Source organism: Aricia agestis, chromosome 2 (assembly GCF_905147365.1).
Source record: "Aricia agestis chromosome 2, ilAriAges1.1, whole genome shotgun sequence".
NCBI lineage: Eukaryota > Metazoa > Arthropoda > Insecta > Lepidoptera > Lycaenidae > Aricia > Aricia agestis.
This window is the reverse complement of record NC_056407.1, coordinates 4559326-4587232: the sequence shown is the minus strand read 5'-3', so window position 1 is coordinate 4587232 and position 27907 is coordinate 4559326. Positions and strand designations below refer to the sequence as shown.

The 27907-nt window shown below is 37.5% G+C and overlaps 2 protein-coding genes across 7 annotated transcripts in view; one reads left to right on the top strand and one right to left on the bottom strand.

Moving 5' to 3' along the window:
* The first annotated feature begins 1439 nt into the window (after nucleotides 1-1439).
* Nucleotides 1440-4655, top strand: LOC121735215. Of its 3 annotated transcripts, none has more exons than XM_042125964.1 (3): nucleotides 1440-1623; nucleotides 2396-2780; nucleotides 3453-4655. In XM_042125964.1, the coding sequence occupies exons 2-3, from the start codon at nucleotides 2399-2401 to the stop codon at nucleotides 3545-3547; spliced, it is 477 nt and encodes a 158-aa protein (XP_041981898.1). In that variant the 5' UTR covers nucleotides 1440-1623; nucleotides 2396-2398; the 3' UTR covers nucleotides 3548-4655. The 3 variants fall into 3 exon arrangements, with proteins under 3 accessions (XP_041981898.1, XP_041981889.1, XP_041981906.1); XM_042125955.1 differs by lacking the exon at nucleotides 1440-1623 and adding an exon at nucleotides 1702-1858; XM_042125972.1 differs by lacking the exon at nucleotides 1440-1623 and adding an exon at nucleotides 1922-1939.
* Nucleotides 4656-5228: 573 nt separating this feature from the next.
* The window catches only part of LOC121735193 (PTB domain-containing adapter protein ced-6), a 72318-nt gene continuing 49639 nt past the window's right edge, over nucleotides 5229-27907 (bottom strand). For all 4 annotated transcript variants that reach the window (XM_042125934.1, XM_042125942.1, XM_042125918.1 and 1 more), the window contains 11 exons: nucleotides 18357-18474; nucleotides 17270-17434; nucleotides 12469-12571; nucleotides 11828-11960; nucleotides 11026-11128; nucleotides 9979-10141; nucleotides 9039-9147; nucleotides 8327-8412; nucleotides 7865-7951; nucleotides 6622-6962; nucleotides 5229-6384 (listed from right to left, as the gene is read on the bottom strand). In XM_042125934.1, coding sequence (XP_041981868.1) covers nucleotides 6307-6384; nucleotides 6622-6962; nucleotides 7865-7951; nucleotides 8327-8412; nucleotides 9039-9147; nucleotides 9979-10141; nucleotides 11026-11128; nucleotides 11828-11960; nucleotides 12469-12571; nucleotides 17270-17434; nucleotides 18357-18473 — 1485 coding nt within the window. In that variant the 5' untranslated portion in view covers nucleotide 18474 and the 3' untranslated portion in view covers nucleotides 5229-6306. The remainder of the gene's footprint in view (nucleotides 6385-6621; nucleotides 6963-7864; nucleotides 7952-8326; nucleotides 8413-9038; nucleotides 9148-9978; nucleotides 10142-11025; nucleotides 11129-11827; nucleotides 11961-12468; nucleotides 12572-17269; nucleotides 17435-18356; nucleotides 18475-27907) is intronic.

The following is a 27907-nucleotide window of genomic DNA, read 5'->3' as shown; positions in this document are numbered from 1 at the left end:
CAAAAATAAGTGATAATACTTTAGGATGTGTACGTGTTCCTTGTAGAGAGTTCACTGTGAAAGTAGCAGCCTTGAACGACCGACGCTCGGGCCCTTGCCCATACAAAAGTGAAAAAAAATTTTCGTCTTTCAGCGCTGCTACTTTCACAGTGAACTGTCTACAAGGAACACGTACACACCCTAAAGTATTATCACTTATTTTTGTTACACACTGTATATAAATGCCATTTTGTTCGATAACTTTTTGCCATCTTGTTGGTAGAGAGTAGGGACATGATCACATTGCTATAAAATGTTTTAAATGATGTGACAACACTGGCGTAAGCCTCCCCATTTAGGAGTTGCCAGCGTCAGAGTTAAGGCGAAAGATGTAACAGTTATTTAAACGTATTATAAACTGATTGCCATGCACTGGACACTTGTGATGAGTGATGACTTCATGCGACCATGCAAATACAAGATAAAAAAAAATTGAGGCTTCTGATGAAAAAACTGCGACAAGTGGTTTTGGCAGTCCTCTTATGATGTCAACCTGACACTGCCTAAGGAATTCTGCAGCGACCGAAACGGGTGGAAACACTCAGCATTATCTTATAAGACCTAATTACTTATCGCTGATTTAAGAATTAAGATATCGTAACGTATTTTAATCTAACTGATTTTTTAATTAGAACATGGTTCGTTACGTAAAACCAAGCTACAAGGAACAACGGCCAATGCTGCCTTAGAAAGAAGAGAATACCTTGTGGTGCCCTCTGATTAGAACCGTAAAAGACTCGAAGCTGATTTGCCCTCAATAGGCATGATGACAAGGTCAAAGATTAGCGAATTTTGTTAATAAAATAAAGAAATCACGGTGAAAAATAAGTGTTCCCAAAATTTCAGCTCGATAGCATTTTTATTTTTTTTTGTTAAGCGCCTTCAAAGTTAGATAATCAAGTCGATTTTTTTTTCAATTAAATTTCTTAATATTTGTATACCAATCGATAACTTATGCAATTAAAAGCAACTTTTGTTATGAAACCACTTTCATAAACGCAATATTTGATATACCTATCGAACAAAGTTGTCACCCGATGCGGACAAACTACAAAAGAGTGACGTCAGTCTTTCGTAGCACTTTGTATGGAGCGTTTCGGGCAGGTCTATTTTATGAGATGTTTGAATTGTCACATCTTGGTGAATTTTTAAGCTATCAGAGTTATTCTTTCAGCGATGTTTCTATTTTTTAAGGGTCTTTCAATTACCAATAAGGAAAAAAATAGTCATCTAGCCTATTCTCAAAGTCTACATTTTATACCTCTACAGTCTACAGTATTATGCTTTAAATGTTCATATTCATTGAAAGAAAAACAAAATGTAAAACTCGACCCAATGTTTATTTGTATAATAAATGTAATAATGTTTTAATGGGCATTTATGGGCGTTTATTGCTTTGGGCAATTATGGACACGGTAATATACCCTAAGAAGACCTGAGTAAGACAGCAGAAACGAGCAAACAAAAAGGGAAAGTCACAGAGACAAAAGAAAGGAACCGTCAGAAGATTTACTACTGGCTACTACATAATTCTGAAACATGGGTTTTGGGTATTTCCAAACTATGACATGATTCTAAATCAAGGTATAGCTTATACTCTATAGGTGTATCTAATTAAAGAAGACCCGTGGGGAACTTTCTTACTCACTACTTTACTGACAGTATGTGTGTAGTTCATTACTTTTGTTGTTGGCAACACATTTTGTCTTACAAACTTGTTATCACCGGCCGCTATCAGCGACCACGTAGCCGGCCATTTCAAATACACTCGCGATATTTGTTATATTTTAGTTTATCTCAAGGTGTCGATACAGTGACCGTAAGTTATTGTTTGTGAAATTATTATTTAATCGGGTCAACATTTCACGGCTAAATTGTTGAGTTAATTAAGTCTTTCGAGGTATTAAGTATTTAGTTTGAATACCTGCAGTTCGAAAATAATTGTATTTTAAATTGCTTGAGGCATTAATTTGTAATTGAAATTAATGTAAAAAATACATTTTAATTGTCTTTAGATGTAGATAATATTATATTGTTTTAAAATGATTTTAATATTTTATATTACATTGTAAGCGGCTACTATTTGCGGTTAACCGTATTGGTTATTTGCCAAATGAAAATAAGATTTAAGATCGACGGGCCGTGACATAATTTAGCCGGTGAAAATAGAAAACTCATCCTCGGTGCATAGTGCATTTACTATAATATACATTCGCACAAACGAGAAATTCAGTCGGGGATGGCACCGTGAGTGCGCATATCTCATATTTTCAATTATTATTTAGCAGTAAAAATATAATAATTTGTTTATATTATAAATAATTAGGAATAAAGGTTTATTCCACTTACCTTGTAGAACATGGCCGATGTAAACGTAGAGGGTGAGGAGGGTATGAAGCTGGAGTTGGGAAAAATAGTCACAGAGAAAGTATCGGAGTCCATAAAGAATATCGACGTAATGGGAATGCTGCAGAAGATGGTGGCGACGCAGCCAGAGGACGAGGAATCGGAGGAAATACGCCAGAAGTTGCAAGGAATTATGGACCAATACGAGGCGTTTTCGGACCAGGATAAGGAGCAGTTTGTCACCCAGCTGAAGGACGTTCTGGCCAGCAAGCTGTCTCTGAAGCTGCAGAATACTCCGCTAGATATGTCCGGAATAGAGGATGCCATCAGAGGTGCGGTGATGCCGCAACTGTATATGATGGCGGCTGCAGCACTTATCGTTTTCTTGCTGATAGGTATGACATGAAGATTCGCAGTATTCTTTCGACTTTTTGGGTATTGTTTAACTCTAGGGTGTTTGTAGGTATTTCGTAAAGCAGAGTGCCAGAGCTAGGCCAAAATAAGGATCGTTAGGCAATACATCATCGACATGTTGAATAATTTTATTTATTTCTGTATTTTATCTATGGGGATATTTTAGCTCTTTTAAATTTCATCCAGAATGTTATCCATTTTTAAAACTGCCTCTATACCAAACCCAATCAGGAATTTGGTACTAAGTATTGCTGTCCAGTGGCAGAAATCGACTTTATTATTCGAAGATTGTGTTTCGCCATACATTGTCGTTTTCATTTACACCACAAAATAGGTACTGATTTTCATTTTCTTTTAAGACCATGTTAACATTAATCTGGTCTCGAGACCGAGCCGTAAACAGATATGAATGGAGTACATATTTATTAGGTCCTTTTTGTTTTTTTAAAATATGTTTACTTTCTCCACCTTTAATCTAATCCATGTTGCTGTCTTTGTTTTGTTTCATATGTTGGTTAAGCCAATTGCCCATTTATGATAATAACAACTACAGGGCCTCATTAATAATAGTGAGGTCCGTTGGGTGTAGATACTTAAGTCAAATATTGTTGTAGCTGTTAGGCCGAAGGCATTAATTTGTTTTATCTTTTCAGTATTCTTCGGCTACAAGCTCTACAAATCGATAAAGGAAAAGGAAAAGAAGAGGGAAGAGAAAAAGAAAATGAAGCAAATGAAGAAGAAGAAATGACGCGATTGTAGCCTAAGTACGCTAAATACGACGGTGAATGCTTGGAAAATTGTGATATATTTATCGTTTGGTCGTTAGATTTTATTCTTGTCTCTCTAAGTGTAATGATCTAGCATGATTCGACCTAGGGCGGGTCCAGATTAGCGTGACTGTGACCTGACGCGGTCTCGGGATGGATTGCTCGGGTAAATTCTATGAGTTTAAAGATCATGTCGAGATCATTTCAGACTTCAGTACAGTACCTACGTGACATACTTCTGAAATGTCGCGGTCATAGTCACGTCGTCTAAAGGCAGCTTAAAAGAAAATGGATCAAAATGCGACGTCGATTTGTGCTAGGCAGGTTGATGTATTAATGAATGGATACCTTCCTACTAGTTTAACTAAAGGTGGCAAATTACTAATTAGATGTTAGATAGTGAAATATATCTCCTTGCCATTTGGTGTGTAGATTGTCATATTTTCCAGGCTTTATCGCTAATGACTGATAACTTATTAAGATTATTATTATTTTTGTTAACGCGAATTTTTCATTACGACTACGAATGTTTTGAAATGAAGGTGGACCTTTCTACCGTACTGTTATACGTAATATATCAGATGTTGTATTTTGTTATTACCTATTGGTTATTTGAAAGTTTATCGAGGCTACCTAGTACTTGCATCTCAACAACGATATCCCTTTTAAAACTAAACGAATTTTTAAGAATTTAGATCCTAAACTGTGGAGTTTAGAACTTAGATAAGTGTATACCTACTTTAGTAAGTATACCAACGTACAATTATTTCCAATTATCTAAATTAGACCAAAACACTAAATTGTGTTATATGTGAGTAAATTATAACAGTTAATTTATAGAATAGTAAATGTTCTACCTGTAGCTTTGCAATTTTCTCGAAACATTTACTGTTACAAGTCTATTGCTACTTTATGTATTTGGCAACTATTAAAAGTACTGAGTTCCAAACATTTTTTTAATGTCCACAATATTATTTGTAGATTTTATTATTTTTAATTCAACACGTACTTGTGCGTTTAGGATGTCCATTTTTTTACGAAGTTACAATGCTCTAAAATATTTTTGTATACCTATTTATTTATACTTGTGAAAATTCACTTTTATGATACTGTAAATCATTCCATGTATAATAAATATATATAATATTTATCTGTACAGATATCTTGTTTCTCTCTCTCTCTCCCTCTCTCTAGTTCTAATTCTATGAACAAAATTTAATTTTTACTTCACGAAAATAATTTTGTTGTTACGTATAGTTTGTCAAGAAAGTGAAGAAATTAAAAAGTGGCAACATCGTAGTGTCAACCCTTTCAAATCAATCTAAGAAAAAAGGGATGACACTACGTTGTTGTCACTTTTTAATTTCTTCACTTTCTTGACGAGACTATAATTTATATCGTCTTTGCATTTTGCCATAGTGACGTGTGTCCAGTGTTGCCGTATATAATGAGGTAAGTATAACAAAATGAGAAGACTCTGCTATACAAACATAAATTTTATTATCGAAAATACACATTAATGTATATCTTTTGGCCTTAATTAATTAAAATACGTTCCACTATGAGATGGTGATACAACAGAATATACAATAATTATTATAAAATCACTTAAAATTAACAGGATAAAAGTTACCATAATAAAATATTTTGGAATGTTATTTTAAAGCTGCAATGCCATTCTAGGCGATCTTACACAAAATTGGGCTTGTTTTATACAAAAGGGCCTTACAGTAAATTTATTCTTAAAAGTATACTTTATAAAATAAGTGCATTATTCATAAAATGTGCGTCACTGGTAAAACTTTATAGCAAGAACATTGTAGACTATAATATTTTATAAGTAGATTATAGATAATATGTAATTATATATTAGAATAACATAATTTTTAAAATGGAATTTGTATAAAATTTTATACAGCTAAATAATTTTCTATCATATTTTGCGAGTAGGCCCTTCGGCAAATTGGTATTGTATTATTTGAAGAACCTCAATTTAAGAGAGTTATCACAGAATATTCGAGGAATCTTCAAACATCGTTTTGGTCCCTAATTTACAATATTTTTATAGATCTTCGTCGTATAAAAATAATTTAATTTTTCTTTGTAAATGTGTAAAAAAGTGAGGCACAAGAATGGCATTGAGCTGATTTAAAAGTAGTCTGGACAAAGTGCGAACTTGTATAGGTACTACTAAATCGTTATATCTAGGTATTCTCGTTGGTAGATTGTCATCGTATCGACAATTTGACGAGCATATCATTTGAGGGACATATTTTATAGTTTTACAAACGCTGTTTGTTAACACTTTTATATATCACTAACGTCTTAAATATAAATTATCTTTTTTATCTAAATATAAAACTTACAGATACATCAATTTCTATTTTTGTTTTTATTATACAGTTTGTTTTTATTTTTTTTGTAAGTTCGCACCGAGTCCCGGTTAAGCCGATATAAGCGAAAGTTGAGTTGTTAAAATACGAAATATAATAATTATAAATTACAAGACGTCATCGAGATTCTACAATAAAATTTCAGAATAATTCCAATAGGAAATACTAACTATTATCACTTTATTTGATATTATTTGTAACCAATATCATGGCAACACTTAATCGTCGTTCCAGTTCACGCAACGCTTAAATCGAATCTTCCTAGAACAATATAATTTTACAACTATATTGTGTGAACGAAAGCGAGAATTTACAAATGAATTGCAACTAATTAATAATATTTAAATTCAATTCTTCTTCAGGGGATCCAGGTTATCTATTGAAAAATCGTCGTTTCCAAAACTGATCCCTCTGCTGAACCCATCCTGAAATAGAAAACATGATTTTTATTTAAGCTTTTATTTATTAATGCCCCTAATTTTTTATGGTTCATCATTCTAGTAGCACCTTATTTACAGCAATTTGGGACATTACTGCGGCATGAGTCCAGAGGTCGGGCTTTCAAAATCGAATGATAACGTAGCTAAACATTTGATACAGATAAAAGTCAAACATAACCTAAAGTTTCAATAAACCTACACCATAAAATACATTAAAATTACCTTCATCTCCGATATGGTCTTGTCTAAGAACCCGTTGAAGCTGCTGTCCAACTCCACGGTCTGTTTCTCGCTGAGGTTCCCGAACCCGTTGAACGCGTTGCCGTAGCCGTTGCCGAAGATATTCGCCTTCTGCGTGTCGAAGGGGTCGTAGCCGGTCATGCTGGTGTTGAACACCGAGGTCTGGAGGTTGAAGTCGCTAATGTCGTAGTTGGGCTTCACCTGGCTGGCCGGCTGCGGCGGACTGGCGACGAACGGCGCGGACCCGAATAAGTCGCTTCCGTTGATCGGCGCCGTGCCGTTCGCGGGCGTTTGGCGTTTGGAGGCTTTAGGTGGGGGCGCCACTGGAAAAAGATAAATTAAGGTTAAAGGTTAGATGGAATATATGACTTCCTTTTCAGGGATCTTCAATACATGATAAAGATCGAGAAGAAGAGTTTAACGACTTTTTAAATTAGTAATTGCCATATTATGTTAACTAGCAGTATGACCAGGATATGTGGTAAAATGAATATCAATATAAATGGTAAAATGAAGCCTACCACGACCTATCCTAAAACTATCATGTTTCCAGAACACTTTGTTGTAAGATTACAATAACATTACCGTACTGACATTTTAAATATATAATTTTTCTAAAAAAACAGTAAAAAATGCAAAACATTTTTAAATCCGCTGTGAAATATCAGCTTTTTTAAGATCGACTTGACGTTAAAGTAATATTGCTTGTCAGTCAAACGGTGTCGCTTAGTAGAGGTGGTGGTAGGCCCCCAGTTGTGACGTACCGCCTAAAGGTAAGCGTCCACAGGTTGGTATCGTACGCAACGAACATCTCGCATCAAACGGATAATTTTTTCACAGAACGTCCACAACGTACGGATTACCGACTAGCCTAATAAATGAATGCTCAAAAGGGGGGTGTGGATGGAAAAGTCGAAAGCAGAAATTTTGACTTAGGAACTTTGTTTGGACTAATTTGAAGATAAACACACTGGCTAGTCGGTAATCCGTACGCTACCGATACAGTGGACGTACTGTAAAAAAATTATCCGTTTGATGCAAGACGTCCGTTGCTTACGATACCGACCTGTGGACCTTTAGCTTTACGCGCTACGTCACAAACTGTCGACGGCTGCCGTAGACTGTCGCCGACACGTGCCGTCGACTGCCGCCGACGCGTGCCGCCGACACGTTCGTCTGTAAGCGCTCTAAGGAGTTTTGTGAATGTATTAGTTTTGGTACTCACGTAGCGGCGGTGGAGGCGTGGAGTGGTCCATGGCGGGCGACGTGAAGCGGCTCGCCGGCTCCGACTCGCACGCGCGCGGGTCGAAGTCTGTGCAACATATTATTGTATTAAACCAGGATTTCAGAAGGAAATGAAGAAAAACCAGAAATATTCGATATCCCGTGTCTTTTATAAGAGCTTGAAAACAATTAATATAAATTTCAAACTATTTCGTAGAAGATAATGATAAAAGGTAGCATCAAAGTAGCTACTGCGGTTACAGTTGTCGTCAAATAAGTATGTGAGTCACAGACTGTGACACACCGGGGACATTAACACCCCCAAATCTAGATTACTAGATTCATAGTCATTGTCTTATTTCCACGCGGTTTATTATTGTTCGTAACCCAACATGAGTCCCACATTTTTAGGCTGCGACCGCGTCTCACATCTGCGTAGGTAGATATTATAATATGTACTGACCGCTGTCGGAGTCTGAATGCAGCAGCAGGTTCTCGAGCTTGGTGCCCACGGTGGGGTTCTTGCTCGGCGTCACGCCGGACTGTTTGCTGTAATTACACGTATAGTTATTTAGTGTTGGTTTTAAGGAGTGAGCACACTGAGACGGGCCGTGCCGGGGCTCATCGCAACAATCCGCCTCTATACAATTTGTAGGAAGCGGATGCGCGTATCGCACACTGTGTCAGGGCGCAGCGGATTTCCGTTTCCATACAAATTGTATGGTGGCGGATTTTTGCGATAAGCCCCGGCACGGCCCGTCTCAGTGTGCTCACTCCTATAAGCTTATATACATGAAGACATCGGTGGAAGTAAGTATACCTACAATATGTACCTACATACATTGTACAGAAACTGTAGACGTCATCGATCATGTTATATTTATTGTAATATTTTAATTTACAGTTCTTAAACATTTGAGAATATAACCCCAGTACAATACCCCCTGTAGGCGGTGCCCAATACCAGATTAAGATTGCGCAGGAGCAGATTTTGATGCAAAGTTAATGTAAATTCACGGCCGTTTTTTCATAAGAAGACAGACACAGAAGACGATGCGATGCCATGCGAGTGAGAGTTCGCAGTTTTGTGTGAGAGCCCTGAATTCTAAAGTTATACGTCGGACTCGGAACGTATGTAGGTAGGTTGAAATGAACGTGGGAGTTGTGATAATTACCCGGTGGCGTTGATCCTGCCGTTGTGCGTGGGCGGCGGCGTGGCCAGCAGCAGGTTGTGGTCGTTGGAGCTAAACGTGTCGCCAGAGTTGTTCGACACCGCGTCCATGCCTGCAATATAACAACATTTATCTCAAAAGTCACATAGCATTTAGTAACTGTACATTGATCTATCGCTATTTGTTTCTTTCTAAATACTCAAAGAAAATACTTTTGAAAGGATTAGTTACCGCCTCCCTCCCCCAACAACTTTGAAATGTGCAATCCCTTCAGCACGGCCGTAGCTAGAGGGGGGCAATGCCCTACCTTATAAATATCAAAACCCTAGAAAATCAATAAATTATGACAATTTTTTTACTTCTGCTCTACCTGTAGGCTGTAACCAATGCTACCCTACCTCAAATCTGACTCTAGCTGCAGAACTGCCCTTCAGTCTCAACCAACAACTTTGCTCTGTAGAAAGACAATGGAAGGTATGGACGGTGGGTCGGCTCGACCGGATACACCGGCCTCAGTGAATACTAATCCCGCTCTCACGGCTCTCACAGCCGATGTAATCACGGCTGTTTCAATATTTGCCCATATACCAGGACGATATGTCTAGACCAGGGACGGATTTATATTTTTTATTTTTTATGAGTACTTATAGGCCACTTTTATTTCGCCGCCCCATGTACGTAATCTGCCGCCATGGTCATGACCATGGCCTATACTGCCTATACATAAATGCAGACCTATAGGTATAGTCTATCTATTATGAGTAAAGGAATAGAGAGTGCTCTTGTGTACTGCGCACACACTTGGGCACTATAAAATGACTCCTGCGTAGCCGGCCTGGTTTCAATGAAACCGGCCACCGTCACCGAAACCGGTGTGGGAGCTTTTATTATTATTATAGTCTATCACAGTTTCGAGGCCTTCAAAGCCCGAAACAAAACATACCGCTCTCCGGCGACTTGGTGCCATTACTGAAGCCGTTGGCGAGCGTCAGCGACGACAGCTGCTTCTCCAGCTCCGGCGGCGGGCGGAACTCCGCGATGTCCGCCAGGTTGTTGCGCGCGAGGTACGACGACAGGTCTTCGCGGTACGTTATCTTTGACAGCTCCTGGAATTTAAAAAGTAATTGTTTTTTTTTAAAGCGATAGCTGATAAAGACAAGGCTTTTGTAACGCGTAGCCAATGTCAGAAGCAACTTCGCAATTATGTTTCACAATCTTGAGAAATAGAGAGATACAGATTTGTATCTGTGTCTATGATCATCTGTAGCTGCAAAGATTAAAATTAAATTATAGAATACTTATGATGAACTGATTGAAGCAGATGGCAAATTTGTCAGCACCGTACGTGCCGTACGCGTCGAACGCACCGCATCGTACACGAAATGCGGCGCGTACGGTGCATGACGAATGTGCGAGGTTTCACCTCATAGGTACAACGAATTCTAAAATGCGGCGCGTTCGGCCTGTGCGTGCTGATGCGATCACCTTAAAGGAGTGAGTACACTGAGACGGGCCGTGCCGGGGCTCAGCGTGCCGGGGCGCATCGTAAAAATCCGCCTCCATACAATTTGTATGGAAGCGCATGCGCGTATCGCACACGGTGCCGGGGCGCATCGGCGCGGATTTTTGCTCGGCGGATTTCCGTCAATGCGACACGGCCCGACAAGACCCGCTGCGCCCCGCCAACAGTGTGCTATAGTAAGCGGCGCGCGGATGTGATGGGATGCGGCCGGGCAAGCCTCGGCTCAAAATCGTTAAAATCCGTCAATGCGATGCGACCCGACCCGGCAATAGTGTGCTATAGCGCATTTTGCGCTGCGCTGAGCCTCGATCCGCCCCCGCACGCCCCGGCACGCGCCGACAAACTGTGCGCGTACCTTTAAAACTATATTTTTGGCAGAAAGTCGACATGGTCGATTTGTGAGTATAACATTTATCATCAGTTCGATTACTGCTTGACATTTTTTATTAAATTTCGACTTATACGAACCTGTAAGCGCGTTTTGTACGTGTTCATTTGTAGTTCGAGCTTCTTGTTCTGTAGCGTCAGCTTCTGCATCTCAATGTATTTGCCGTTGTCGTTTACGAACCGCCTGGAAAACAAAACATAACTTGATTAATGATAAGTCTTTATTTACTTATTTTGACATCTACCACACTTTAATTAAAGTTCGAAATTACTGTATAGCTCCGCGCGACTTTAATATCCTTGCCCCTTGGGGATGTCGGCGATAGTTGCAATATTATACACACATAGTTTATTAAGTACATCCTTTTAGGAGTATAATTTTTATGTCATTTATACAGGTTGTTCGGGTGAACACCGTTATCCTTAAAACCATCAATGGTTTCACACTAACAACCTGTATATCGCCTAATTAGGTATACCTATAAACTCTGTAGGTATAATTTAACACGCTTCATTATAAGCTGAGGTATTTTATTATTACAATATTACAATATTTATAATAATTTATTATTGCTTTATACGTTTATTTCGCTAGTTAGAAAGTAGTTTAGTAATTAGTAGATAGCCACGGCAACCTATAGTGTTAGAAATTTTACATGTAGGTACTAGGTATATAACATTTGGTATGAATTCCTGCTTTTCACATGTATGGCTGACTGTATAATTCGTAGATTGTCTTGATACTATGATTCACAATACGGATTCGGAAACTTCAACACGCGACATCCAACAAACGCTCGCCGCGTTTGGCATTGACCAGTGACCGCACGGTAAAGTTTCCGAATCCGAACGATAATCGTGAATCGGCCAGTTAATGTTGTACCTGTAAGCGAGGTCGAAGGCTTGTCCGATGGTGAGTGTGATCTCGGAGGCGAGCTTGGTGGACACGAACACGAAACACTCGTGCTTCTCGCTGTCGCCGTCGTGACCGTTCATGCCGTTGGCGACGCTGCCACCTGGAAATATACACGTATGATGGAGGTTTCTCTTTATCCTTATCATATTGGCGAACGCTGGAATTTAATTCAAATCATCCGAGATGGATCCTGAAGTGCGATAGTCTTGGAGCACACCAGACCATTCTGATGTGTACGGGTACACATCAGAATGGTCTGGAGTGCTCCAAGACTACCATTTGGCCGCCCGGACCCGGGAGGGTCTCTGCCCAAGGACACGTGAAGTGGCGGACCAATCAGCGCTAGAGGTCTGAATCAAGCTCAGTTTTTTGGCGGTATTTATTCAGCTGGGTTCTACGGGGGATTCGGCCTGACCTAGTAAGTATACCGATCTAGTATACAATCTAACTCTGCCTGAAGATCTATCTCGGCCTGAGAATCCAGCTCCTATTTGCTTTCACTCATATTTCACAATAACTAGAAATTAGATTAGAAGCAACGAAAACACTAGACGTTTGGCTCGTGACCACTGACCTGTATGGGAGGTAATTATTATGATTAAAAGTACCTTTAGCAATAAATGAGAAGTACTTCTTGGCGCCCTTGTCGTCGGCGCAGTAGGATATCCGGTGCAGCGGGAACTGGTACATCACGTTATTCGTTCTCGGCTCCTGGAAGAAGAGAATAATACAATAACAAACGAACATAGTATTAAAAACAATATCAGACTAGACTAGATCGAAACCAACGGCATAACGGTAATAATGATGATCATGATGATGAGAGAAATGCAAGTAGACAACATTGTGATTTTGGTTAAGATCATGACATTCACACGTTAAATCAGTAAACAAAGTTAAGGGCATTAATTTTTGTCTTTGACCAGGCGCTATAAAGTATTCTAATTAAAACATTACAACACTAGAATTCCTGTTTATTTACCAATAATCAATCGATTTTAATATCATTAACCAAGCTGACATTGAAAACGGTAAAGAATGTGGTTTTTTATTTTTATTTGTTGTTCGAATGTCAACAAAATTGTTTAGCATACCTGCTTAGTCATAGACAACTAGCGATTGCCTATGACCAAGCAGCCTATAGAAATATATTGTGTAAATTGTTTAAACAACTAATTATTATTAAATGCACAGCTGGTGCTTACAAAATATATTTCTAAAGGGGTAGGTTACAAATAAAATAAGTAGGCTTTATTGTACCTAAATACTAAATAGTAAGGCTACAAATAAAATAAGTAGGCTTTATTGTACCTAAATACTAAATAGTAAGGCTTTAATAAAAGACTAAGAAAAAGGAGAATTGTAAATAAGTTCAACGGTAAGTCGTTATAGGCCTGGAGATACTGACACAAAATTCTGGGTCATTTGTACCAGTATGGCGGTTTTACAGGGGTATAATTACGTTAAGGCAAAAAGGAAAATGATGGCCATAGCGCTCGCACTGGCAGCCCAAACGCGTGGGCGTTAATCGAACATGTCGGATAAATAACGAGTGTCGAACGATTTGTTCCACAAAAATGCTTGTATTTTCAGATAGTCGAAAAAAAATAAGTAGGCGAAAGCGTAATGCCATACTTGTCGGGTGCGGCTTACAGCCCGTGACAAAGTGGCGCCATACTTGAAAAACCCGTTTGAAATTACATATAAAATCTTAGGATTTTGAAATTATATTGTTCATATTCGCTGCCTCCCACAGGTATGGCATTATCAGGGTCCTATTTATAATCATACAGGGAACTGTTAAAAAAAGTTTCAGGGTGGTACAAATCGTTTGGCAAAAGAAAAAAAAATTACACCTTTGCAGTGGTATGGCGGCCATTGGGCGCTGTCGGAAAAGTATGGCAAGAGGATTTCCGTGAATGGCTACTCGACGATGATTAGCTATGCAAAAATTAGCCTGGTACAAATGGTTCAATTTTTTTATTAAAATTAATGTATGGTTTTAAAGTATGGCGGGCTGTAAGCCGCACCCGACAAGTATGGCATTACGCTTTTCGACTATCTGAAAATACAAGCATTTTTGTGGAACAAATAGTTCGACACTCGTTATTTATCCGACACGTTCGATTAACGCCCACGCGTTTGTGCTGCCAGTGCGAGCGCTATGACCATCATTTTCCTTTTTGCCTTTACGTAATTATACTCCTGTAAAACCGCCATACTGGTACAAATGACCAAGAATTTTGTGTCAGTATCTCCAGGCCTATTAGGTAAACAGAAATAACGGGATATTAGAGCACTGACGACTGACGAGTGACGAGTGACGACGACACTCGTGGTCGCTAATAAACCCATGTCTATTTTGTGGAATAAGAAATGTTTACAGAAAAATTGAAAAAGTTTATAAGGAAGAAAGGTTGATTTCAGAGATCAAGTAAAGACTTCAAGTAAGTAAGTAAATTAGACAACGAGTACCAATGTTAATGTTGTAAAATAGTTTAAATCAATCAATGTCTAAAATTCTGCAAGAATAGAAAGAAGTAAAAAGTAAAAACTGTTTGATATGCGCAATGCAAGTCATGTTGATGGTAACACAAAAACAGTTTACTAAAATATAACAGCACAAGTTTTGACGTGCTATTATATCTTTAAGTGAGCCGGGTAATTTTCGATTTTGCACTTGCCTTAAAGCTAAAATAACAGTAGCTTTTGCTGTTAGGTATGTAGCACAAGTTTTGACGTGCTATTATATCTTTAAGTGAGCCGGGTAATTTTCGATTTTACACTTGCCTTAAAGCTAAAATAACAGTAGCTTTTGCTGTTAGTACTTAGTAGTAGTATTCACTATAAGTAATATTGGTATTAAATTCTGACTGGAAAGCACAAATTAAATAATTTCGTTAAATTTGACTGACCCGAAGATGGCCGGAAGACATCTTCGTTTTTGTTAAGTCATAACAAAGAACAAACAGGTGAGATACATAAACTCTGGTTTCTAAACGGTTCGGTAATTGATACAGTTGCAAAACCGTCCGCTACAGACTACAGTTAATAGATATACCTACCTAGGTGGGGTCTTACTGAGTTAACTTTTATTGTTCTGTCTTCTAGAAGTTGAAGAAGAGATAAGTGAAGATGGGATCAAAGTATACCCGAGGAAATTGATTCCTAGGCAGTTGACAGACCTACGTCGTTTGGTCGGCTTTAAATGCGGTCGGATGGGTTTGACTTAAGGGGGCGACTAACCCAAAAAATCAAACATCGTCCTCTCTTCACACTCACGCCCACATATGCCGTGAAAAAGGACGAAGCGGATTCATCGCGAAATTAGTTTTTTCTCAATAACTCGATAAATATACAACATTTTACATTTTAAAAATCCGCTGGGTCGGTCTCAATGATAGAATTTTATACAATATATTAAAATATTAACTTAGTTCAATGCACGGTTATGGCAATAAATGAAAAATTCGTGAAAATTAGATGCATCTTTGTGATTTTTTTCTATAGAGAAATTTTTAAGATACTTACTTAGTCGGGGGGTAGGGGGTTAGTCGCCCCCTTAACGCGACCACAATTACTGGTCTGCCATCTAGCTAGGAATCAACTGCTCTGATAGTACATTAATGTAAGCATTCATAAGTCCTAGTACTGTTAAAGTAGTTCTGTAATGACAATTTTCCTATGATTCTATCGCTTGCAAATATTGTGCAAAGTACCAACATAATAATAATTATTATATCCCAACAGTATTTAGTTAGGACTTCAGAGCTTTTTAATGCATGATGTTTAATTGGGAGACTAGGCCATCAATCTTAATTTACGCAGGAAGTTAACAAAACGAAATTGAGCCAACAAGAGCATAACAATTAACAACAAAATGGGCTAACTTACATTGGCTCAATTTTGTTACATTATATTGTACACGAATAACACGCCTAACCGTTTCCTGTGCAGGGACTTCGGAGGTGGATACTTATTTACTCCAAAGAAAACTTTTCAAGATAAGTAGGTAGGTTAGTAAACTCCTAAAGAAGCAAATAAAGGGAAAACCAAACATCCGAACAAGGCCAATTTTACCTATTTTGTCCAGATTGCAATACGATTGAGCAATGAGTGCTGGCCCCAGGCTGTCTGGTAAAGGAGTGAGCACACTCAGACGGGCCGTGCCGGGGCTCAGCGTGCCGGGGCTCATCGCAAAAATCCGCCTCCATACAATTTGTATGGAAGCGGAAATCCGCTGCGCCCCGACACAGCGTGCGATACGCGCGCGGATTATCCGCTTCCATACAAATTGTATGGAGGCGGATTTTTGCGATGAGCCCCGGCACGGCCCGTCTCAGTGTGCTCACTCCTTAATGGTTAAGTAGTTTGGTATTATTTCATTGCCCCAGACCTGGTTGCGTAGCGTAGGCAAGTGAAATCGCGTAGTCTGCCCAAGTTCGTGACTCAAATAATATATTACAATTATATAAAACTGTGTTTCATCACTTTATCGTGATTACTCATAAACAGTTCCGAAAAGGGGGAGGATTTGGAAAAAATGTGGTTTTGTTCTGACGCAAATTGCTGAATAATATTCAAACAATTCGCGTATGGACCAATTTTACATTTTGAAATAGCAAGTTGAATGTACGAATACGTACGAAATTTAATATTGAAGGGCATTTTTTGTTTTTAAAAATGCAGAATATTTTGCAAAAATGCCCGACTTATAGCGCTAAGATTGCAATCTAATTTTAACAACAAGAAGTCTTTTACCTAATACTCAATTTTCGACTACTAAGTGTAGGTGTAGGTACGTCGATTCAAATCAAAACCACGTCAACGTGGCGTATGAAAACCTAATATCAGAGAAATTTACATAACCCGACCAAATAACGGTCTCCCTGCCTATGAATAAAATTCTCTGATGGTATATAAAACTACTACCAATGAGTCCCCACTGCGTGAAATGTACTGCAATGAAATCAGGGCCGGATTTATATTTTTTATGAATATAGGCCACTTTAATTTTGCCGCCTCTATGTACGAACTCTCCCGCCGCCATGGTCTATACTGCCTAGATAAATCGGGCTGAATGAAATGTATCAAAGAATGGAAGACGACCTCTGTGGCTCAATTGGTTGAGTGTGTGGCAGCTCAAGCAAGAGGTCGCGGGTTCGAATCCCGCTGACAGAACAAAAAGTTTTCAATGTTTCCGGGTCTGGATGTGCATTCAATATGTGTATGATATAATAAAAATCTTAAATATATGTATAGTATAAAATTATTAAATATATTTCCGTTGTCTGGTACCTGTAACACAAGTCCTTCAGGTACTTAGCACGGGGCCAGACTGACGTGGTGACTGGTGTGAAGCATCCATAGATATTATTATTATTATTATAATGTTATCTAACAACTTGCCTGTATCGCCACACCGTCCACGGACACTGTGATCTCGACCTTCTTGCACTTGGCGGCATCCTTCGTCTCCGACTTCTTCAGCTGCTGCGTGAACTGCAGTTTCTTGATGGCGTCCTTCACCACCTCGATACCTTTGGGTTGGTCTACTTGAGTACATCCTAGGAACTGGAAGGTAAACGAATATTCATTAGAATAATAATTACACGATTGTGACGAAATACGTTTCAATCAAAATGTGCTGTTATTTGAACCCAATATATGCAACCATGAGATCCAGACTAAGTAAGCTAACGGGTTCCGACTAAGAATCCAATCAAAAGTGTGTTGCATGGCGCTTGCGATGTTTACTGACCATTCCCGTAAGTCGGAACCCAGGTGACAAAGGGTTTATAAGGCATAAATAGTTTCCTTAATGGAGTAATCTAAGAGAATGAACCCAAAGCAAACAATTTAGTAACCTATGACCAAACTGACGTTAAGGAAGTCGAGATAATAATGGTGAATGGTCTTTGTTCAATCTTTTGTCATAGTATCGTGATTACACGTGCTTATCATACACGTGGCGAGTGGCGACCACCAGATGTCTGTCGTGGGGGCGTCAACACTGCAACAGCAGATGTGGCCTACATCTATTTATAGAATTATGGTGACCTATCAACCCCCTCTTTTCTGGTCCTGTAGGTTGTTGGTACTTGGTACCAACGACCTACAGGACCGGCTATAGACTAGACAGTGCTGATTATAGCACTATTAGCGCCCTGGGCGAGATTTCTTCGGCGCCCAGGGTGCTGGTATTGTTAAAAAAGGGGCGTCATTTGTTTTCCTTTGGCACACCTTTTTATCCGGCACCCTGGGCGGTCGCCCCACCATAACGCCACTACTGACTATTGACAAGTAGCCCTCCTTCCAGATCCAGACATCCGTCTTACAGCGCTCTTACATGTGCACGCGATACGTTTGATAAAGTATGAAGTTAAACTACGTCTTTGCTTTGACAAATAATGGATTTTTCTCCCATAGGAACAGAGACTGTCAATCCTTAATCTAATCTTTTGTTTTTTTAATCTATCCACCGACCACCACTTACCTTAACTAGATATGCAACATGGCCCTTAACTAGCGCGTCTGGTGCGTGGATCCAATTTCTGCCGTTGGGTGTGCCATTTGCTTTACCCTTCCCCTGCCAGAAGAGCAGGTTGGACATTCTGGAACAACAGAGAAGAATATTAGTTTAAGAATCAAAGGAAAAAGATTCAGAACGTTTTTGCGAGCCATGAATAGTTTTGATCCTACGTTCCCAAGAGGTATGGCTCGAATGAAAACGCTGGTAAATTAAGTAAAATAACACGGATAAATCCTTTAGCAACGTTATTTTACGGAAAAATTATAAACAAAAAAATATAATAACTCGCAAAAAATTTAGTGCAACGTAAATATTATTCATAGCAGCGTACCGAAGAGATTCGTTGTTTTCGTTACTATCAGACTGCGCAAATACAGAAATTAACCTTATTTGCTCAGTTGTGACACAATTGTAGATTGTAAAATATATTTTTGTCTAAATAAGATAAATGAGGCGGAGTAATTATTATCACAGCTTAGGTGTTTTCGAAATTTAACATTAAAGCTAGTGAGATTGGACAAAAGGTTGTCTACCGAGACATCAGATTTCGGAACAGCCCCCAAGTAAGCATCGATGAATAAGAATGCAAAGCAGCAGCGGCTTTTCCCTACCCCCATATGGGCCTAACCTAACCTAACCCACCGAGCACATCCATATTAAACATACTGAGTACTGAGTACTACTAGTCTACTACTATATAAGTTGTAAAAAGGAAAACAGAATGTAAAAATTGTTCTGTATTACGTACGGGGGGATTTTTTTTTATTTTATATTTCCGTTCGGCCGAGAGTACTGTCTCGACTCTCGGCCACCATACTCGCTAGGTGTAATCAGGCAATATAGGATACAAACTGTGATTATCAGAGTGAATTCACAACTGCAACTAGTCGCCCCTAGGACATGATAAATCATGGCGGTATTAAAATTCCACGTGGACAATGCAGCGCAATACGTACCAGTCACTTATGTAACCCGACCCGACTGACTTTGTAGCAACAACGCAAAAACACCTAATTTTAACAATATCAAATTCAGTATAGTTTAAGTAAGTGAATGGAATAATGCCTTTGCTAAAATATGCAGTGTACATACCTAGCTAGTATATTAAGCTTAATCTGTTGTTTTTTTGGGAAAACAACCACTAGTGACTAGAATACAAAACCACAAAGCATTAAACTCGCCAATGCACACTTAGGCTCAATTCACACCGGAATGGCAGGCGAGGCGAGAAGTTTCAGTGTCATATGATTTTAAACTTTATCTTCACTGAAACTGCTCGCCTCGCCTCTGCCATTCCGGTGTGAATTGAGCCTTAGAGAAATTTATTTAAAAGCAGACAAGTAAAATAGGTAATATTAAGCAAAAGGTCGCAGCAGAGGTCGCAGGAGAGCAGCTACTATCTCATACAGTAATCTGACCAGAATCCGACATGTTGCACACGTCACAATATCAGAATATTGACAGAAACGTTGTCATTTATTGTACAGAAAATTTTTTGCCAGGTTGGCCTACGGCTGCGTTGAATCGAGAGGATTGGAAGACTTTGGGGGAGGCCTTTGCCCAGCAGTGGGACAGCATAGGCTCTTAAAAAAATATTATTTACTGTCTTTGCCTGTCTATGCTGGTGCTGACTCTAGCATGAAAACATATTATGCAGTTAAGGCTCCCGCAGACAGGCGCGATATATCGCGCGATATATGTTTTCATTTTGTATGAAGATGGTCATGTAGTTACACACTGCTGCGATAATAACGCCGCGATTGAAGTATATCGCGCGATTATACATCCTATTGACTTGACGTAACCCGACCAAATCCCACCATTTGCCTATAAATATTTTCTTCTAATGCTACAACTTACAAGAGATGTATACGGTACCTATTATACCTATATGGATAGCCAGTAATAAGTAAACTTAGATAACTAGTAATTAGTAATTAATTAACTATAACGTCCAACAAAAACTGATAAAAACCGATTCCAAAATTATAGTTTTTGTTTCCTCAAATCATGTTTTTGTTATCATTATGTCCTTAGTTGTAACAAAGTCAGAGAGGACAAATTTTTAATGTAACATAAATATTAAAATCCTTTAAAATAAACACACTAATTACTTATATTATTATTTGTTTTAAAATTATTGTTAAAATAAGATATCTTTAATAATATAAAATATTTTTATAAGATGTAAGAAAAAGCAAATAAAAACAAAAATAATTCAGAAATCCAGTAGTTATCAAATAACTTTAAGGTTTTGAGCTATGACGTAATAGTCACAAATCACAATACAAAACCTATTTTGTTACGTGAATCAAGTATGGTGTAATATCTAGTTCGTTGTACATACCATAATAATCGACAACTCTTTTTGTGTTGTGGAGTCCGTAACATTTCACTCGATAACGCAAAACTACAAGAAGTAAAATTACTTATTACTTACTATTAATAGCCAGCATTGCATACAAAGCATTGCGTTTGTTAGCTTTAAATACAATAATTAAGTAGGTTATTATAAATCTGCTCAAACCAATTTAGAAAGCCTAGAGGCAAGATCAGATACTGACTTCGATAAAGAGAAGTCAAATTACGAAAGTCAATAATCTATTGACTATTATATTATAGACTAGCTGTTGCCCGCGACTTTGTCCGCGTGGACTTCAGTTTATAGCGCGCGATGTCAACAAAATTGGTGTCAAAAGCTTTTATAAAAAAACCCTGGTACCCCTTAAATCAAAACAGCTATGCAGTGTGCACATATTATTTCATTTTTTAAAATTAAACTTTATATTTTATGCCAAATTTTAAAGCTTATTTAGCCCCCCAATTACACAACTTTACCCATAAACTATAATCATCAATGATAGGTTTAAGCTTACGTCGCTGCATATAAAGTACTGAGTTATTTAATAACGTCGAATAAAAATAACAATCGAAAAAAATCGAAACTTGTAAGTTGATACCACGTCTTATAGAAAAATTTTTGAGCAAGCGTCAGCGCGATGTAAGAGACGCACGGCGCCATCTATTATTAAATTTTGGAACTAACTTAATTTGAACAAATTTACGCATTTTCACCCCCTAACAACCCTTTTTTCCAGTAAAAAAGTAGCCTATGTCCTTTCTCAGGCTTTAGACTATCTGTATACAAAATTTCATTACAATCGATTCCGTAGTAAATAAATAAATAAATAAAAATAAAAAATGTTTTATTTCTGATTCTGAGTAAATTTGAATCAAATTTTTTCAGAATGTCTACCTGATGCCTACCACCGGTTCGGGAACTACCCCGGCGAGAAGAACCGGCGTAAGAAACTCGCACGGGTTCCACTTTTTACCAAAAAAGTGAGAGAAAAATTATTCTTTTAAAATAAAGTTTACAATTTTGTAACTTAATATTATATACAATGTCAACATACATAATTGTAAGTCATAATATAATAATGTAGAAGTAGCCTTGCAAGAAGCCATCCTACTCCCAAGATGTGCCATCTTCTACGAAATCATTGACCTTATAATAAGCTTTGGCACACAAACGCTCTTTGACTACTTTTTTAAATTTATTAATGGAAAGATTTTGAACGTTTTCTGGGATTTTATTGTAAAGGCGTATACATTGACCTTTAAAAGATTTACTGACTTTACTAAGTCTGATCACTGGCATGTCCAGCTTGTGCTTATTTCTAGTATTTCTACAGTGAATGTCACTTTTAACTTTAAATTTATTTATATTTTTTCTAACATATATTACATTATCCAAAATGTATTGAGAAGCAACAGTTAGAATACCAATTTCTTTAAATTTATCTCTCAGAGATTCTAAAGCAGACATGTGGCAAACGTATGGCTCGTTTCTGCAGCACAAATATTGTATTAATGTCGGCAGCGTTTCCCCATAAAAGGATTCCATATGACATCCTACTATGAAAATAACTAAAATATACTAATCGTGCCGTGTCTTCGTCAGAAATTTCTCTAATTTTTCTGACTGCATATGCTGCAGAACTGAGCCTACCTGCTAGATTAGCAATGTGAGGACCCCACTGTAATTTACTATCAAGTGTAATACCTAGGAATACAGTGTTATCTACCAAATTCATCTTCTCATCATTTAATAGCACATTGGTTTGGACTTGCCTAACATTGGGCAAAGTAAACTTTATACATTTAGTTTTACTAGAATTTAAAAGTAAGTTATTAACATTAAACCAATGTACTATTTTTGAGAGAGCACTGTTTACCTCGTCGTAGTTCGACTGTTGTCGCTTCACTTTAAAAATAAGTGAAGTGTCATCAGCAAAAAGCACTATCTCATTATTATTATCCTTTACTAGATATATACATAGATATATATATATATATATATATATATATATATATATATATATATATAGTTTTGGCGTGAAAGCGAGACAGACAGACAGACAGACAGAGATACTTTCGCATTTATAATATTAGTATAGATATAGATTTCTATGATTGTTGAAACATTAAAGAAAAGTATTTTACTGTTACTCTTTAGGATATGCTAAAAGAAATCGAGTTGGCAGCTGATAGTCGCAAAAACCCGCTGTATATTTTGACCATCTATGAAATTCATAACTCTAATGTCCATACTTCCATACTAATATTATGAATGCGAAAGTGTGTCTGTCTGTCAGTCGGTTACCTCTTCACGTTCGAACCGCTAAATCGGTTTTGCTGAAAGGTATGGAGATACTTTGAGTTCCGGGAAAGGACATGAAAGATATTTATTATCCCGGAAATACGGTTCCCGCACGATAAACGAATTTTGGCGCAACGGAATTGCGGGCGTCATCTAGTGCTAAAAATATTTGTGTTGGTTGAGCTGATTGTCACAAATATGAAATAGCCGTATCTTCTGATGATCTACGAATTTCTCTGATAAACAAATATAATCAACAAACAATTTACAATAGTTTCGCTAAGTATGATCATGCTTGACTATATTGTATCTAATTATAAAAATTTAAATACGTTTCACGCACATACACTTAGTCCTTGATGGTGTCGTGATCGTTCGTGATCGATTCACAGATACGTTCTCACGCCATCCATGTTATTGTTTATCTGTGTTATTGATTAGGTATTTAGATATTTAAATATGCAATACTTATTCGCTACACCAGCCTCCATAGCACGAATCGACGCAACGAGTACTCTAGCTAAAAATACAAAATATCATCTAGGTATATCTATTAGATCCTCACTAATCTGGCTTTCGTTTCGGTCACAGCACTTCAACAGCCCTGGTGAAAATTGCTGACGATATTCGTCTAGGTATGGATCAGCAACATTTAACTATCCTCACTCTCTTAGATTTTAGTAACGCCTTTAACTCTGTAGATCATGATATTTTGCTTCTTCTTCTCTGCTCTCTTAATTTATCCCCTATTGTAATTGACTGGTTTCGCAGTTTCCTTCGAGGACGCCGGCAACGTGTTAAATTTGATAACATTTTCTTCTTCTAGCATAACATTTTTGTCGGTGTACCTCAAGGCAGCGCGCTTTCTCCTCTCTTATTTTCCATTTTTATTAACTCTGTTTCCCGTCACATCTCTTCTTCTTTTCATATGTATGCTGATGATCTACAGGTTTATAGACAAATTTTGCTTCCCTTGCTGGCTCATGGAAATTCTTTAGTTAACGCTGATTTAGAAAAAATATTGAAATGGAGCAAGGCCTATGGCTTAGACCTTAACCCTAATACGACTCAATGTATAATTATTGGTAGTAGACAATTGATAGCCAAAGTTGACTGGAACAACTTACCAAATATTGTACTCAATGGGTCGATCATTCCTTATAGTTCAACAGTGCGTAACCTTGGGGTCTATTTTGACCGCACTCTGTCGTGGAATGTTCAAGTCCAGGAAGTTCGCAAAAAGATATCTGCCGCCTCTGCTTCCCTCAGACGTTTGAGTAATTTTCTCCCTGTTCAGACTAAAGTCACTCTAGCCCAATCTCTACTCTTTCCGATCCTTGATTACGCTGATGTTTGTTACAGTGACCTCAATGAACTCCTTCTCTCTTCCCTCCAACGTCTCCAAAATTTGTGCATCCGGTTCGTGTTTGGCCTCCGCAAATTTGACCATGTCTCAGAACATCGGTCTAAGCTTAAGTGGCTCCCGATTAAATTACGCCGTCATTCTCATATTCTTCACCTTCTCTACAATATTCTTTTCAATCCTACAACTCCTGACTATCTCAAAGTTAAATTCAGTTTCCTGGGCCATAATAATCCTACTCTACTTTCAGCTAACAAACGCACTCTTGCCTTTCCTGCTCATAAAACTTCTTTCTATGACTCTTCTTTTACTATTTCCGCTATCCGCCTCTGGAACTCACTACCCGAATCTATCCAAAATTCTGAATCTATAATATCTTAAAAAAACGTTTAAAAAATCATTTCTTGGACATAACTCTTTCAATGTGAACATATTTAGTGGATATAAGATATTATGATATGTATTATATTTAAGTATGTATATTATATGATTATTAATTACTATTATATGCTTTATATGTGTAAATCGTAAGTAATTATGTAGTTTATTTTATATATATATATAATACTACGAATAATAAAAACATTACTTTTATATGTTATATCTTTTACGTAAAAAAACTTAGTTTTAAGAGACTTTGTTTGTCATAATCCTTTTATTTCTTTTTAAATATCCTTTTTTATGAATGTCTGGAAGAGACCGCTTAAAGCGGTAAGACCGCCAATTTGCGCTCTTCCTAAAAATTGTTTCTCTTTCGCATTTTGTATTTTTTTATGTGCAAATAAAGAGTTCATTATTATATCAATAATAATTAATTTTAAATTTTGTAAGTCTCATAATGATTTCTTAAGTTTACGCGAGTATCTCTCATGGTATTATTATAAGGTTGAAACACTTACGGATTTTGTCGCGGAGAACTTTTATTATATTCGACGTTTCGGCTGCTTTACAGCGGCCATGGTCACGGATGGACTGAGGTGACAGGCGTCATTCATTGAAGTTCTTCAACTACCCGAAGATTCATGAATTTTTGTTTGCGTTCCGAAGCAAAAAGCAGCCGAAACGTCGGAATTAATAAAAGTGCTCCACGACAAAATCCGTAAGTGTTTCAACCTTATAATTAACTAGATGACGCCCGCAACTCCGTTGCGCCAAATCTCGTTTATCGCGCGGGAACCGTACATTTTTCCGGGACAAAAAGTATCCTATGTCCTTTCCCGGGACTCAAGGTATCTCCATGCCAAATTTTAGCAAAATCGGTTGAGCGGTTTGGGCGTGAAGACCGGGTCACCTAGCGAAATATAAATAGGTATAACAACATAAATTTCGATTATGAGCTTTTTACTTTTTAAAAAGTGTTTAAATGGTAATACTATAATTATTGGTTCAGGTTTTGGCTTGAGCTAGAACAAATCTAAAACTTCTGTCACATTTTTTGTAAACACATCCTAAGTTTGCAACTGCCAATAGTAATATGAGATAAACTAATTATTTCTTATTATTGTTAAGCAAACCGTCAGCATTTTAAACGGTATAATGAAGTATGAACTTATTATATACGGTACGGAACTGAATTGTTAACCGTTTAAATTTTTTTCCTCCTATTCAGAGTTCTTTAACTCTTGTATCCGAGCAATCATTACGCTTTATGACTCGAATTATCTAACTGTTCTTGGCCCATTACTCAATTTTCAAAATTGTTCTTCTGACTGCAATTCTGACGGTTAATTTTTATGACTTTTCCTGGTCCCTCCTCCTAGTTGCTGCTATGGCCTATGGCTCTCCGCGGTTTAAAAAAAGTGTTTTTTTTTTTTAGAAAAGAAAACACGTTTAGGCGGACTTCATCGTACGATGTATGGCCTTTAAATGAAGAGAAAAATAAAACACTGGATTTTTAGTGTAGTCTTAAATCAAAAAGAAATTCATTCTCTAAGTAATCCTTCAAAATTGGAAGTTGGAACTAGCGGGAAAGTTACAAAGTTACTCAGTAATCTTTTGTAGGAAATGTAGAATGCAACGATTTGTTTATAATTACCAGGGCATTGTTAGGGCTTATCGTCGAGTTGAACAACCTAGGGACGGTGACCAGTAACCGCCGAGGTGTATGACTCTAGTTAATGCTAAGTACTCACATACGGTTTTGCTCGATAGTTTAACCACAATCTCTGAATCGAAGGAAATGACATGTTTGACATATTTAGCGAGCCTTCGAGCTGTCAGTTTTGCGGTCCACACGGTGGTTATTGCTCGATTTGAAGTAAAACTATCGATCATAACCGTATATGAGTACTTAGCACTGTGTTGTCCGTTTAGACTACTTTAGAGTTATACAAGGCTTTAGGTTGTGTACGGGTATGTGTATAGAGTCACAGTCAAAGTAGCAGCGCTGAAAGAGTAACTTTTTTTTATTTTCGTATAGGAAAATTCCTGACGCTGGGGCGCTTGCCCATGCCCCGGGCTAAGTACCTGAAGGACACGTCTTGTGTTACGGGTACCAGACAACGGAAATATATTTAATACTTTTATACTATACATAATTATATTTAAGATTTTTATTATATGATACCTATGAATAATAAATGTGATACACATATTTAATACACATCCACGACCCAGGAACTTTCAAAACTTTTTGTTCCGTCGGCGGGATTCGAACCCGCGACCTCCGGCTTGAGCTACCAACAGCCCACCAACTGAGCCACGGAGGTCGTCAAATAATATCAGTTAGTTTTATTACGCGTTGTATATCTGGGAGTTGGGACTTCCTAATAAGGGAGGGAGGGAGGAGGGGGATAATAAAATAAGAAAAAATAAGACAAACTGAGAATCCTCGTAATCCGTATGTTAATGTAATCTTGTTAGCAGTAATAACTCTGAAAGGTGTACATAATTATAATATCAATGATACCCAGTTGACCGCTCTACAAAAACTTGAAGATATGAAATTGAGTAACTTAATCTTATCTTTTATCTTTAAACGAGCAATTCTTGTATATATATATATATATATATATATATATATATATATATATATATATATATATATATATATATATATATATATATAATTGGAATCTCGGAATCGGCTCCAACGATTTTCATGAAATTTAGTATATAGGGGGTTTCGGGGGCGATAAATCGATCTAGATAGGAATCATTTTTAGAAAATGTCATTGTCATCGAATACCGAGCAAAGCTCGGTCAAAGTGAATAATGATACAACAATTTCGGAATGTTTTGTAAAAATCTTAAAATACAACACATTATCGCAGTATACTTAATTAGATGTATAAAATGAAGGCTTTTGGTAGAAGAATAATGAAAATAATAAGGAACTTTTAAAATATGCAACTGCTGAAGTGAACATACAAATTACAATGGGGATTGTCCATTTTTTTTATTTTGCTCATTACAAAAACATTTCGAGGAATAAGGTCAGTGATCATTTTTCTGTATATAAACGAAAAAAAATACCCATTAGTTACTTAT

Bases quoted from the DNA above. Each gene is read 5' to 3' on its own strand.
- LOC121735215 (XM_042125955.1), top strand. From the start codon at position 1,703: ATGTGTGTAGTTCATTACTTTTGTTGTTGGCAACACATTTTGTCTTAC. The intron at 1,859-2,395 runs GTAAGTTATTGT...CTTACCTTGTAG, and splicing joins AAGGTGTCGATACAGTGACC to AACATGGCCGATGTAAACGT. The intron at 2,781-3,452 runs GTATGACATGAA...TTATCTTTTCAG, and splicing joins TATCGTTTTCTTGCTGATAG to TATTCTTCGGCTACAAGCTC.